Raw genomic sequence first — 15,067 nt, 5'->3', positions numbered from 1 at the left:
CGTGGCCTCAGGGTGAGAAGCAGGCACACCACAACCAAATCCCCCTGACCTGTCTTAGTCCACTGGACGGTGGGTTTCTCCCGGCCCGTGGCCGAGCAGGACACTGTGACATCCTTATCAAACTCCATGCACTGCAGGGGCTGAGGTGGCGGCGTGAACTTCAGCTTCTCTGCAACACACAGAGGCGATGTTCAGGCTCCCGGAGCTGGAGGTGCCACCCCTGCAGCCACCAGGGAGGGACGTGAGGGGCTGCCAGCCTACCCAGCACGTGCACCCGTGCGTATCCCTCGATGCTGCCCGCCGGGGTGCTGCTCACACACTTGTACATGGTGCCGTCGTACACCTCCACGTTGTTGATGCGCAGCGTCCCGTTCTCCGAGATCTCGAACCGCGAGTCCTGCCCAGAGCGGGGGAAGGAGCGGGGCACAAGTGATGCTGTCACCAGCCCTAGGCTCAGCCCTGCCTTGTGGCACTGCTGGCATGCCACGTGCCACACCATGCTTCAGATAAACACTGCTGAGACCCACACAGAGAACTGAGACAAGCTGCGGGGACCTTTTTCTTAGCCCTGCCCCAAAAGCACAGGGCTGACTGTGCACCCACACATCAGGAGGATGGAGCTAGTGCCAGGAATAAGGCCAAAGTGGGGGTGACAGGGAAGCTGGGCCTAGGAACAAGGTGAGAAACAGCAGCAGCAGAGCAGGTGCCCAGCAGGAGTGAGTGCCCACAAGGGGCAAGTGCTTGCCTTGTGGCCTCACCTCAGAAATGGAGACGCCGTTGCGGTACCAGGTGACGGTGGGCTTCAGGGAGGCCTTGCTGAGGCAGTGCAGGTATCCTGGCTTGCTCTCCTCCAGCTGGCTGTCCTTGGGCATCTCCACCCATTTGGGTACCGCTGGGCACGAAGGCAAGGGGTTACACAGAGCCACTCACTACCCTCTGGCCAGCAGCAGTGCAAACACACAGGCAGTGTGCAACCCGCAGCTCAGCCACGAGAGGTGCCTCTCTGGGTCAGTGAGGTAATGAGCCACGCTGCCCAGCTCATCCTAACCCCCCACCCAACCCCTCTTCTGCTCCCACCCTCTTCAGAAAGTTTCCTACTAGCCACAGTGATGCTCAGCTCCTGTTTCTTCTCTCCAGCCTTGTTGGCAGCATGGCATGTGTAGATCCCTGCATCCATCTCGGTGATACTGGTGAAAATGAGCTGCTCTGCCTCTTGGTACACCCTGCCAGTGGTGGGAACTCGTTCCTGGTTTCTCTCCCACCAGATCTGGGGTGTGGGTATGCCCTGTGGGGCAGTGCAGGACACGCGGTGCCCCTGGTTTGCTGTCAACACCTTCGGGGAGAAGGGCGCCATGTCTTCAATCTCTGAGAGGAACAAGAGACCACAGGGCTCAAAGAGGGCAAGAAGATGTAGCCAACCCACCAACAAGAAGATGCAGCCAGCCCACCAACACCATCATTCACAGGGGAGGCACCATTTAAAGGTGAGAGCACACAAACTGTTTGCTCCCCTAATCCAGACAGCAAGGACGAACCATTGCATGTACTGACCCGCTGCTATATTGCCACACAGCTCCAGGGTGACACTGGAGCTCTGGAACCCGCTGCCCACCCTGTCACCAGCCCCAGACCTCACCTGCCAGCCGCAGAGTTGCCTTCAGCACCAGAGTTTTCCCCCTCTGCCCGTGGCCAACACACTTGTAGACACCGGTGCTGCGAGCCCTCACCTGGGTGATCAGCAGGGAGCCATTGGCAAACACGGTGGTCCTGGGCACGTGGGGAGAGCAAGGGCTCAGTGGGCATCTCTGCAGGACATGGGCCACAGCTACAGAGCTGGGATGTCCTGCATGAGCCCGTGAAAACAGGAGGGGCCACGGCAAAGCTTTCCACCACATGCAAACAAGCTGGTTGGGATAAGTTCTTCATGGAGGAAATGAGCTCACAGAAGTTTTTTTTCTTGGTGAAGAGCTGGGTCCCACCAAAAAATGCATCAGCAAGCAGGAGCCACAGAGCCAGGAGGGGGCAGGGGACACAAGGTGGCGCCCGGGGGCTGCCAGCACCCAGATGGCACTGCTTGCTTTCCAGAGTCTGGAAGAGACATCCCAGCTCCAGGATCACTGCCCTGCACTGCAGGCTGCCCCATGCTTAGGCTGCCTGGGGCTTAGAAACACTCCTGGCTCTGGGGATCACCATGCACATGGATGTGGAAGTGCAGAGAGCCATGGGCCCAGTGATTGCTGTGCAGATGCTGGGGGCTGGGAGGTGTTCCCAAGTCTGGGGATCACCACGTGTTGGCATCTAGTACTGGGACACACCCCCGACTGTGAACTGCCCCAAGTGGGTGTCTGGAGCTTGAGCTTCCCTGGCTCCATAGAATCACCACATCTGGGGCTGAGAGACATCCCTAACTGTGGGGCCATCATGCATGGGCATCTAGAAGTGACAGCCTCACAGATTTGTGTGAGGACAAACTGCTCCCTGAGTCCTGTTCAGGTAAATGCCATGCACAAGGACCAACCCCCTGCTAAACCCAATCCCCATGACCACTCTGATGTTGTGTGCTTGCCCTCCTGTACAGGCAGGGTTTGACCTCTCCCTTCTGGAACACAGTGCCCCTCTCCTCCCAGCCCTGCCCACAGCACTGGGGTCCCTGTTACTTGGATCTGTTGGTGACAGGGTTGTCTTCAAAGAGCCACTCCTGCGTGGGAGGGGGCACGGCTGCAAACTGGCAGTCGAACATGGCCTCTTCATTCTTGGTCACGATGAGGTCCTGAGGGACGATCACTGCCTGAGGAAAGCTCTCATCTGCAAAGGCAGAGACCACAGGAGGGTGAGGGGGACAGAGGGGCCTCTGGTGTCCCCACACCAGTGCTCTGGAAAAGCTCAAAGAAGAGCTGGGTGCGCCCTGCAAGGCCAAAGGAGGCAAACGTGCCAGCACAGCTGGAGTTAGGGACTCAGAGCCCAGGATTGCTGTGGGAGCTGCTCAGAAAGGGAAAACCCCTTCTGTTTCCAGCATGGCCCTGAGCACCCTGGTTCTTAGTGAACAGATCAAAGCTGACACTGGACAGCAAAATTCCCCTGTCCAGTTCCAAATACTCCTCTAATGTCGGCAATTCCTGCCCTCCTTAGGACTTTCCTCCAAAGGCCAACAGGGCATTTACCCACATGGCAATGACACTAGCAAAACCAGAAGCACCTACAGCCTCTAGGGTGCTCCATTACAAAAGAAGACAGCATAAATCTGCTCCAGAAAGACACAGGGATGAATTAACACACACAGACAGGGCTGGGTTCCAGCCTGGCTGTGGTGGTGTTCACAGGGGTTGTAGGATGAGGGAAGAGACAAGAATGTTGACTTTATGTTTCAGAAGGCTTGATTTATTATTTTATATATATTATATTAAAACTATACTAAAAGAATAGAAGAAAGGATTTTATCAGAAGGCTAGCTAAGAATAGAAAAAGAATGATAACAAAGGCTTGTGACTGAGACAGTCTGGAGAGCTGGACTGTGATTGGCCATTAATTAGAAACAATTACATGACACCAATCACAGATCCACCTGTTGCACTCTACAGCAGCAGAGGATGGTTGTTTACATTTTGTTCCTGAGGCTTCTCAGCTTCTCAGGAGAAAAAATCCTCAGGAAAGGATTTTTCATAAAACATGTCTGTGACACCTGGCCAGGATTTGTTGGGTCTGTCTCTGCCCAGAGCAAAGCCACGCTAGGCTGAGGTTCCCCTGCAGCAGAGCAGGCTGTGGGCAGGGCAGTGTGACAGCGGGGACACAACTCACCGATGACATTGAGCGTGAAGTTGTCGTGGCTGCAGACGGAGCCGACGGCGCTGCGGGCACAGCAGTAGTAGAGCCCGTTGTCATCGGGGCTGGCGCTCGGCAGGGTCAGCGTCCGCTCCTTGCTGCTCACAGAGTAGGAGCTGTGGCTCTCCGGGAGGGGGACACCGTCCCGGAACCACTGCCACGAGGGGCTGCAAGACAGGGGAGAGCGGGTGAGCAGGGGCACGGCGCCGTCAGGGCTGCCCCGGGAGCGGGTGTGCGGAGGAGACAGCCCAGAGATGGCCCAGTGCCCTGGCTCTCCGTCCCGCCGCCGACACAGACATGAAGCCATGAGACATGCAGCCAAGGTGGACGGGACACGACTGGGAAGCGACGGAGAGTGACTGCAGCACACCAAGCAGCTCAGCAGCTGGGCTGTGCCAGCCCATCCTTACTGTGCTCCTCGCTAGGCGGCTCTGGGGAAGCCGTTTGCCTTCTCCCGCGGCGCTCGGCACAGGCCCAATCCTGCCTTTGGCCTTCCCTGACTCTACTGAATTCTTGTGGGAGAGAGGAGGGGACGTGGGGGAGGAGCAGAAAGAAAAAAGGTGGCGGGGAAGAGGGAGTGGGATAGAGAGAGAGAAAGAGAGAGACCACACAGCCAAGGTGCAGGGGCCCCTGGCAGGGTCCACTCCTCAGGAGGCAACCCTTACCGTGGGTGGCCATCGATGTGACACCGCAGCACCACTGTGGAGGAGGGCTGGATCTCGGCTACGCTGGCCGGCTGCTTCAGAACCACACCACCTGTCTCAATCCCTGTGGGATCAAAGAACACCAACACAGCTGGCTCTCCAAGCCTACAGAGCCCAGGTGCCGGTTATTGGTGACTCACCGATAACCAGAGGAGGCAGCAAGGGCACAAGCATGCTTAGAGATACACATGCCCTCAAGGCAGCGTGGAGCAGAGAGACACCCACACTGCAGAGATCTCACTTTGCCCTACGTAGCTGTTCTTTGAGGGTTAAGGTGAGTTCTGAAAGGATCTGCAGTGCCCAGGACACACTTGCTGCAGTAATGTCCCAGTTTCATAAGCACAAACAGGAAAGGGGACAGGAGAAAGCATATCTGACAGCCTCAGGGACACCAGAAGACACAAGAGGACTACAGGGCAGGATGGACATGGCAGCTGGAGAGGAATCCTCCATGAGCAGCCCAAGCTGTCCGATCCCCATCTGACCCACACAAACATTAGCAGACAGCCTGGAAAAACTATTTCCAGCCTCTGGCCCTCCCAAGAGAAAGCTTTTCTCCGTGCCTTGCAGGCAGCCCCACACTCACACTTGATGTTGAAGGAGGCGTTGGCTGTGCGCGCCTCCTCCCCGGTGAGCACGTTCCTCGCCAGGCACTGGAAGAGCCCGGCGTCCCGGTGCCGATCCACGGCGGCAAACTGGAGGTTGCTGCCCTCCTTGAAGCGCTGCTCCGTGTCCTGGACGGGAACTCCATCCTGCAGCCACTGGAACTCCACGTCGGCCGGCTCCTTGACCTCGCAGCGGAGGATGGCGCTGCGGCCGTGCAGGGCGTCCTGCGAGTACGGCTCTTTGGTGAACAGAATGCTCGCCTGGGCGCCCACGGCTGCAGGACAGAAAAGGGAGGGCATGCTCAGAGCCAGGGAAGGAGAAGAGTGGATCAGGTAAGCATGTGTCACTCTCAAGGGTCTCCAGACAGTCAGAGCCATGTTAGGAGAAACAGAGCTCAAAGCACATCTGTCAAAACTCATTCAGAGTTTGAACAGATCTGTGCTTGGATGCCAGCACAGCTGCTTTAAGCCTGTCTGCAGCAATCACTGGAACAGGGCTGCCTGAGCTTGCCACAGCCAAGGAGAGCCCTCTGCTCCCTGGGGACAGGGGCATTAAGAGGGAGCTCCCACGACCCACTACTGAGTGTCACACTTCCAGCCTGAACAGAAAGATGTCTTGCAGTGTATGAGTCAGGAAGCCCTGGAGAGCAAGCAGCTTCCTGGACACTTGCAATGGTTCTTTGAGTGCTTCTTGTCCAGTTTTTTGGGATGTGTCGTAAGTTCCAGCCTTGCACCACGATTGTCCCTGATCAGAAACATACACAGACTGTTTCTAGGTTTTCCTCAAAGTCCCTCTCCTCGGGACTGTGTCTCTGACTCACCTCCACAGCCCCAGCAATCACCCAGAGAAACACTGGTGTGGAACAAGGATTATTTACGTGAATAAACACAGCAGCTGCTGGAACACAGCACAAGAGGATGCAACAGGGACACCACAAACTTGTTCCGGTGACTCAGCCCACTCGCAAGCAGAAGGGGAAACAACAAACTGCAACAGCTGTCCTGGGGTCTGGTAGGGGCCTGAGGGGCTGCAGGCATCTCTCTACAGAGATGGGGACCCCCCAGAGCCCTCCTTGACACACTAATGCCCATCCAGGAGCTCGGGCAGGGTGCTTCCCTGGGCAGTGCCTGGCATGGCTGCTGAGGAACCTCTCACACATTGCCAGATCTGGCTGCCCCCAGCCAGCCCTGCAGGCGCTCTGCTCTGGTTACCAGCTGGAAAAGCCAGGGAAGCAAACAAAAGGCAATTCAGCACATGAGGATGGCTCTTGGACTCTGTCAGCAGCACCATGCTCTGCTGGGAAAGGGGCCAAGCCAGGCAGATCTGGAGCTTCTTAGAATGAAGACAAACAAGAGCAGGGTCAAAACAGTGGGCTCCCACTAGTGCAGGAGAAACAGCTTCACAAAGTGGTTGCCTGGGTAAGTTACATGGGCAGTATCAAAGTCCAGCTGAAAGGCAGCTCCTCTTTGGACACTCAGCCACATCCTCCCACCCAGCATCTGTATAAAAGCCGGGTGAAGGGATATGATTTGACAACACATCTGAGTCAGACAGAGCTAGGGATAAGGAATCCTTTTCCAAAAGAGATGTTTTGAAGACCATCAAATTCCAGGAAGCCACAAGAGCCTTTCCCATGCTGGAAAGCCTTTGGAGCCTGCTACACAACACAGGGGCCAAGGCAATGCTGCTCATGGGCACCCTGGTGTCAGGCACACAGGGCTGGTCTGCGCTCCCCCTGTTACAGCAGCAGCAGCAAGGCACTGACACAGGCACTCAAACAGGGCTCCACACCTGTCCCAAACACATCAGCCAGCAGCAGGGGCTGCATTTTGCAGTGACTCTTCTGTCACTGAATTCCCAACTGAATTTCCTCTGATCCCAGAGCTGTGAACTCTGAATTTGGCTATCCTGACTTCTGCAGCAGAACAGCCAGCTCCATGCATTTCTCTGGAACCTGTTGATGGTCCTGTTTCCCTGGGTCTCACACTGAGCCAAGTCCCATCACCATGCTGTGCTCCAAGGGTCAGGACATCCAGTGAAGTCTCCATGGGCAGCTGCCATGCACTCCCCTAAAGGCAGGAACCATCCACCAGTCTGTGACAGCTGGCTCATGAACCAGAGATGAACACACGCCCCAAGGTGATACAACATGCATGAACATGTGTCACATCGGATCTGTCCCAACCAGAGCACTCAGCAAGGCACCCAGCCTCACTCAAACACAGCCATGTGCTCCACAGCCCAAAAGCTCCAGCACATCAGGAGCTGAGCTCACACCACAACTGCTGCTGGGCCAAAGGGGCAGCAGGAAAGGGGAACAGAGCACTCAAATCCACTCAGGTTTGAACCTACAGGATCCAGGTCTGTTATTTTCCCCAGACATGCCTCAGGCATATTTCCATCAAACCACACCTGTATGGGACAAAGCACATGTGAAGTGGCAGGGTACACAAAGCTCATGCAGGAGATGGATTTGTTCTGCTCTTGGAGTGTCAGCCTACTGATCTTGCCAGTGCTGGAGTCTGCGATGAGACACCTCTCTCTGAAGGTGCAGACCAATAGGGTATCAAGATGTTATATTTTAAATTACATGCATTTCTAGCATTAAATCCCCAGCATTACCAATGTAATACCAAAGAGCAGCAGAGCTGCTTTCGGCCCATCTCTGACAGCACAAGTGAACTTCACTCAGCTCTGATCACTGAGAGCTTTGGCTGCCCCATGGCCAGGGAGGAGAACATGGCTCTGTGGACAAAGGACATGATGGTGGCCTGGCACAAGTCCCACATGGGAAGCAGGGATTTTACCAGGTGTCAGGAAACACTGGGATGCAGCTCTCTGGTGAAACAGTAGGAATTATTCATGTTGTTGTTCTCCATGCTGGGGAAATGGACACAACCATTTCAGCTCAAGCAAGATGCTGGTGATGAACAGCTCATGAGCACAGGTGTCAAGGCAAAATGGGATCAATAAATGTTAAAGTGCAGCAAGAGCCACCAACCTGTGTTTTGTCTGACAACAGCATCCAAGGTGCCACTGGTGAACTGGCTACATGTGCTGGAAACCATTGTCCCAACCATGTGTCACATTTGGGCTGCAAGGAGAGACCAGGAGCAGCTGGACACGCTCCAGAGGAATCCTACTTGAGTTTTGGGGTGGAGGACAATCAGAAGCCCAGAGGTGGCCACAGCCTTTCACAATACTTCAATCCAGAGCACCAGGGCCCAGTGCTGGGAGGTGGAACTGCCTGGAAGAGCTGCACAGCCCTGGCCCAGGGAAAGGCTGCAGCCAGCAGGGTCCGTGCATCCCCCTCCATCTCCTGGGCTCAAGGAAGCTGTCCAAGGAGAGGGCTGCTGTGTGGGATGCCATTATGCCACAGTTTGGGTAAAACCTGTACAAAGCCAACAATCTCCACCGCTGCTGAGTAAAGAAAATTTGTTTGTTCCACTCAGCAGCTGCAGGACCTCCCAGCTCTCCTGTGTGGCAGAGCCATGGCCATGTGTGGCTCAGCCACTGGAGGCTACCCCAGAGGAGAGAGCAAAGGCAACCCCAGCTCACACTGGACACCTTCCCAGCAGCTTCTGCTGTGGTTTCATGAGCTCATCTGGGCTGGGACACATTGCTGAGAGCTGCTGAACAAAGCAAAATGCTTCCCTTAGCGAGAGTCACCTCAAAAATGATCCAGCAATGCCACATCAGCCTTAGCAGGACAGAGGCAGTGCAGAGCTCTCTCTCCCCCAGCAACACAGCTGGGCCAGCCATGGTCCTGCAGAGCCCACACCAGCATGGAGCAGCCCCAAATGGGTGTGCTGGCAAACATCCACCCTCTGCACATGCATGTGACACCAGCCACCCCTGGCTGGGAGAAAAAGAAACCCTCCACACATGTGTCTGGACTAAAACTGCCTCAACTGTGCCTACAGAAAGCTTTTCAGGAAAGCTTCAGCCAGATTAGATACACATGTTTGAAATGCAGCACACCTGAAAACACCCAGTGGTGTGCTACTCAATTGAAATGCAAAACCCTCCTGTTGAGGTAACAGATAAAGGTTAAGTGAATTGTGCAGGGAGGTTCAATTGGTACCTACAGGTCCTCAGGATATCATCCCCACACACCACAAAGCAAATCATCTGCAGGGAGGGGACATGGACTAGTAGGATGCACAAGGATGGAGAGAGGAGCTCAGATCCCATCCTGGCTGTGAGATCATCCTTCTGGCAAAGATGTGAGTGCAGGAACACAGCATCCTTCGGGCTGCAGTACCCCCCGCTCAAAACTAATTCCATTTTTTTAGGGAGGCAGCTTCCCAGGAAAAACAGTGACACTGATACACTTGCATTACCAGTCCTAGTTTCTAACAAGTGTATCAAAATTCACTTTTTTGTCTTGGGGTGTCCCCACATATTGAATTTGCAGGCACTCACGATGAGGGGAGAGAGAATGATGAGGAGAACTCCCCATCAGAAGGCTAATTAATTACTTTATCATACCATATTATTCTGTACATCTAAAACTGAACCTGCCAAGCACTAAACTCTGCACACAACTCATGACTGTCACCCAACAGTCCTGACACACACACACACACCTTGTCCTGACAGGCCAAGGAAACAAAACACATCACTTTGGGTAAACGATCTCCATGTTGCATTTTCCTTTTGCACAAACACAGGCACAGCAAATGATAAGAACTGTGTTTTCTTTCTCTGAGGTTCAGAGAATGTGAAACCCAGAAATGTTCTTGGGAAGAATTGTGCCTTGCTTTTCTCTGTGGGGAGAAATTTGGGGCTGCAACCAGGACTCGGCCATTGCTGGACTCCAGCCTGAGCACATGCAGAGCCTTTCAGGGTGACAAATAAAATCAACTAAGCCATATCCAGGACAGACTTCTGAGCAACTCTGTGAAGTGCTAACTACAATTCACTGCTTTAATGCCTCAGTGCCAGCTCCATGGCTCACCTGGGCACACCCCAGCACCCAGCACCACCTGGGTGCTGCAGAGCAGCCGTGCAAGCTGAGGAGAGCAGGCAGCAATCCCCTACCCTGCCTGCCAGGCCAGGCTGCCTACATCTTGAAACAATCCAAAATCCCGGTCTCCTTGCCTCACGACATCGCTTGGGAATGCAGCCTCAACCACAAAGGCTTCAGCTGCTGCACAGCCCCAGATTCCTGCTGAGTGCACAGGAACCCCTCTCACCTACAGCCCTGCAGTGCTCCACATGCCCAGCCCTGTGGGAGATCCACACTTCCATCCACCCCAAACTGCCCCCACCCAGGCATTCCCAGTGTGCAGCTCCTGGGCACCAGCTCCTCTGAAATAAAACAGCTCTGGACAAAGGACAGAGAGGGAAAAGGAGAGGATCCATTTCACTCTGTACCCAAGAGTTTACCAATCTCTGAGACACCACAGGATATGAGTAATCCCAAAGCTGCTTGCAACCAAACCAGGAGCTAAAAGCATGGGAATGGGATTTGGGAGAGGGCTCTGTGCAAGTATAGGGTTTCCTGGTTTGGAAAGCAAGCCCAGCACTCTGTGCTTCTGCAGCCCACAGCCCAGCCCCATTCTCCAGCCAGGCCCCAGGAGCACTATTCTGCAGACTTGCTTCCAGGAGCACTTCAGCAAAATTCACCCTGGGTCAGCTCAGCCAGATGTGCAAGCCAATTTCCTTAATGCTCTGCACCTGGAACAGCAGTTCAGAGGAGCTGCAATTCCTCTCCAGTGCCCAGGACAGCAAAGCCCAGAGCACCCAAACTGCATCCATCCCTTCTCCCCAAAAGGGAGCCATCCTCTTCCTCTTCTTCCCTGCCAGCAGGAGGCCTCAGACCTACCCCAGCTATGGAGGGGGAAAACCTGGCTCAGAAAAAACAAAACTAAGACCCAGAAGTACCAAGATGTGATGGAAGCAGCCAGCTGCAAAAACTGGCCCAGCCAGCTGTTCTGGCAGAGGACATGACTGGCCAGCATCTGTTTGGCCTCTCAAAGCAGAGTGGAGCTCCCAGGCCCCCATGGCAGAGCCAGGAGCTCACAGGGGTCCCAGCTCCACCACGGAACCAGGAGTGTGCAGGTCTCACACCTGAGGCAGGAGCTGAATGCATTTACAGCACCAGCTCAGCACTGAAGGAGACAGAGAGCTCTGTAACACACTGCTGAACATCTGCTCCCTGTCCATCTCCATTCATAGCTGGCAAAGCTGCCATGCTCCCTGGGAAGGCACAGCTGGGAAGCTGCTCCCCCTGGCTCCCCAGACCTGCAGGGCCCTTGCAGCACCCCAGCAGTTCACTGAGGGAAGGCCCTGGGACCCTTCCAGCAGCCACACAATGCAATTTTCTGCAAACAGAGACCAGTGATACAGCTGGGAGAGAGCAGGCTGGCCTGGCCAGAGATGCCCCAGTCCCCACCTCTAACCTGAGGTGAACAGCAGGAGTAGCCTCAATCTATCCCCAGGCTGCAGCACTTCAGATTCAGACTGAAAGACCAGGATTAAGAGACCATTCCACCACTTTTTAATTGAGTTACCAACTCTGGGTGTGCCAGCTAACTAACAGAGCTCAGCAAAGCAAGGTGGCAGTGACAGCCTTTAGCCCCCTCAGATCCATTCTCAATACATGAGCACCCCACCATACCCACACTGTGACCTTCATGCTTCTGCTCAGAGCACTGAAGAAACAAATTGTCCAGCAGCAGTACAGGCTGTTGCTCTTTGATGAGAAACCACAAAGGAAAAGGAGGATTTGGATGAGCTAATGCACTCCCTCCCAGCTCTGTAAGCCTCCAACAAGGCAAGGCAGACACAGGCAGAGCTGCCACTGCATCCCCCAGCTGCATGTTTGGCTGCTGCTAATCCCAAGCAAACCCAACAATCCAGAACCACAGCTTGGAGGGTGGCTTGGCTCCCTGCAAGCCCAGGGGCAGAGCTAGGGGCCACAAGAAAGACAGTCCCCAAAGGAAAAAGGGCAGAAGAGACTGAGATGCCCACACTCAGGACTGATTTATCACCTATTCTCTGAGAGAGACATCATGGCACAGCAGAAGTGTGGTGTCAATGGCAACCATGGGCACATTTTCAGAAGAGACCATGACCTGTGCTCCATCCTAAGGACAGCAGGGATGGTGTTAGGGCTTCTCACAGGTTTCACTATCACACTCCCAGAAAGCATTACCAAGCAGGTCTTGTCTTTAGGAGCAACTTAAACATCACTGTCTGCAGGCAGCAATTCCTTCAGCTGCCAAGTCCTTGGGAATGGCTCCAGCACATGGGCTTTGCTTTAAGTCACTCTTGGATCAAAGAGCAGCAAACTCTGTGCTCAAGCCCTGGCTTGCTTCCAAAGGCTGGGCAATGAAATCACTGAGCTAGAGCATCCTGAGCTTGCTGGTCCCTGGGACCTGACAAGCCCTCTGTCAGAGCAAGGCTGCACTGCCTGCAGGCAGGTTTAACTCCTCGTGTGCTGTGTGTGCCCTGCTCAGCGCCAGCTCAGCCCATGCAGCCTTGGCAGCAATTCTCACAAGGGAGAAACACCCCAGACACTGAAGTGCTGCTGGTGCTCAGCACTGCACCTCTGCCCTGACAGCCTTTTCTTCCTGCTGCAGCCAGGCACAGCCTGCACAGCCCCTCTGCCCACGTTAAACCTATGGGGGCCCAATGGGCTTGGCAGATCTCTCCTGTTTCCCCTCATCTCCATCCACAATTGTCATTCTAAGCTATTAGCAGCACTTTGCTTGCCTGCAGTGCCGGGGCTCCTTCCAACCCAGTCTTCACTGCAAACAGCCACATCTCCAGAGCAGGAGAGCCACAAAGAGCAGCAGGCAGTAAAACCACTCACCTGGCCTCCTGTCCTGTCCTCTCTGGCTCAGCCAAGCACTTGGTTCCTTGATCCCATCTCCTGCTCCCCATGCCCTGCAGCCCACAGGACACAGAGTGCCCCAGAGCAAGCAGAGCACACCAGCATCTGCTCTTTGTCCCTGCGAGGCTCTCAGTGAGCACAGGGCCCCATACAGACCTCCCATTCATGTCTCCAGCAAGCCATGTGTTTCCTGGCACAGCTCATTACGAGCACGCTCTATAAAAGCAGATTTTTGGCATGCCAGAGCAGGGAACGACACATGGTCCAGCTTTTCCTCTGTGCTGGTCACAAGCACAGAGCCAGCACGCTCACTTGCACCAGCTGAAGCCATAAGAGAAGCAAGCAAGGAAAATCATGAATGCTCAGGAACATGAGCAAAGCCTCCCCTGCCTCCTGGGCAGGCCCCTGGAGCCACAAAAAGCAGCAGCTGGGAGCAACCCAGCTCTTCCACTGCTGGAGCAGCAGCCAAGCCAAACACCCAGGGATATTTTGCATCTCCAAATGATTTCCAGCCAGAGCTATCCTCCATGCGAGAGGTTCCAGTCCTGAAAGGCTCTCTTGCAATAAACCAGCAGGCCAGATGGAAATGGTTTGATTCAGGCAAGGGGCTCTGAGCACAGAGAGCAGCACAACATCTGGAAAGTCTTTGGGTACTCAGCATAGAAGGTTTTTAAAACTGCATCTTTTCCCATTCCAGTTAAAGGAAAATCAAAAACTCACTCTGCACCCAGGAAAGCAATCATGGGCACAAAGCAGCACTTCCAAGAAATGCTCTGCTAGAGTGGCTTCATGAGGCAGGAGAAACTGGACCAGTACCCAGGAGCTCCAGGTCATGCTGTGGTGGATCTAGATGATTGGGAACTTGGTAAAACATCATCTCTTTGCCCCTGTGATTGTATCACACACCTGGGTCCAGCAGCTCTGCTGTGAGAGTGTGGGTGTGCTCAGATGGGCACTGAACCTCTGCCTTGGGGGCAGTTCACTCCAGATTTGCCAGAGACATGATGCCTGCACAGCACCACTGAGCTGGCTCCAGGTGTCCCACAGCACCTCTCTCTGCTGCTTTCTGTGTGGAACACAACCCAGAAAATACTGAGAAACCAATTCTGCCCTGCAAAGAAAGCTTTAGAATGGAAACAAACAAACAAACAAACAAAAAACCAAAACAAAAAACAACAAAATAAAAAAAAATTAAAAAAAAAAGGAAAGGGGGAAAAAGCAGCAACCACTTAGCAATTAGCCTCCTAAAAAGTGTTCAGAGACACTGCAAGTTGTGGGGTGTCCCTACCCTTCCAGGATCCCACAGATGGGAATGGTCAAGCCCAGTTTCTGAGCAGTTATCACAAGAAACCAGAACAAAGCCATTGGTGTTTGAATCAATTGCTGGAGCAGACACCGAGGCAGCACTGCCAGGGATGTGCTGGGGCACAGCTGGCCCTGGAAGAGCTCACTGCCACACAGAGCCCCATCCCAAGGCAGGCAGGTGCTGCTCACACATCTGCTGCAGGCCATTAGAACTGACAGAAAGGCTCAGCACAGGGACACTGAGCCCAGGAACCAGCTCCAGACTCTGGCAGCTGCCAGCACATGTCAGGACCTCACTCACTTGCCCAGCTCACACTAGTTTGGGGCTCCCTGCCTCTGTTCTTCATGCTGCCCTCCCTACTTGTCCAGCCCAGACCTTTTGAAACCCAGTCCTCTCCCCAGCCACACATCCCACAGGCTTGCTCCTTCCAAGGCCATCCCAAGCTCAGTTTCCTAACTCTGGCATAACCTTTACAGCAGCAGTGAGCAGAGACCCTGCCCTCCCGTGTGCCCAAAGCCACTCCAAAGCAGCAGAATGTGATGACACCCTCTGAAGGCAGGGAGAGGTGCCTGGGGAGTGAGGGAAGAATGAGCTGCTCCTCTGGCAATGAACAAGAACAGCAAGCAGGGGTGCTACTCTGCAGCCACAGAGCAGTGGGAGTGTTTTGGGAGGTTCCTACTCATTCCCAAGCCAAGCAGGACTGCTGTCTGTGGGGCAGACCCCACGTTGCAGTTTGTCCCCAGGGCCGTGGGATTTGCCAGTGCTCTTTAAGGAGAGCGTGTCAGGGCT

General features: G+C 54.4%; 1 protein-coding gene across 2 annotated transcripts in view; it reads right to left on the bottom strand.

Moving 5' to 3' along the window:
* PTK7 (protein tyrosine kinase 7 (inactive)) overlaps nt 1-15,067 on the bottom strand; it is a 34,438-nt gene that overhangs the window by 7,386 nt on the left and 11,985 nt on the right. For both annotated transcript variants that reach the window (XM_058801794.1, XM_058801795.1), the window contains exons 2-10: nt 5,110-5,403; nt 4,485-4,587; nt 3,796-3,986; nt 2,658-2,805; nt 1,637-1,767; nt 1,099-1,365; nt 759-892; nt 262-397; nt 50-169 (exon numbers count right to left, since the gene is read on the bottom strand). In XM_058801794.1, coding sequence (XP_058657777.1) covers nt 50-169; nt 262-397; nt 759-892; nt 1,099-1,365; nt 1,637-1,767; nt 2,658-2,805; nt 3,796-3,986; nt 4,485-4,587; nt 5,110-5,403 — 1,524 coding nt within the window. The remainder of the gene's footprint in view (nt 1-49; nt 170-261; nt 398-758; nt 893-1,098; nt 1,366-1,636; nt 1,768-2,657; nt 2,806-3,795; nt 3,987-4,484; nt 4,588-5,109; nt 5,404-15,067) is intronic.

This window comes from Ammospiza caudacuta, chromosome 3 (assembly GCF_027887145.1).
Source record: "Ammospiza caudacuta isolate bAmmCau1 chromosome 3, bAmmCau1.pri, whole genome shotgun sequence".
Taxonomy (NCBI): Eukaryota; Metazoa; Chordata; class Aves; order Passeriformes; family Passerellidae; genus Ammospiza; species Ammospiza caudacuta.
Note: the sequence above shows the minus strand (reverse complement) of the source record. Positions and strands in the feature narration are given on the sequence as shown.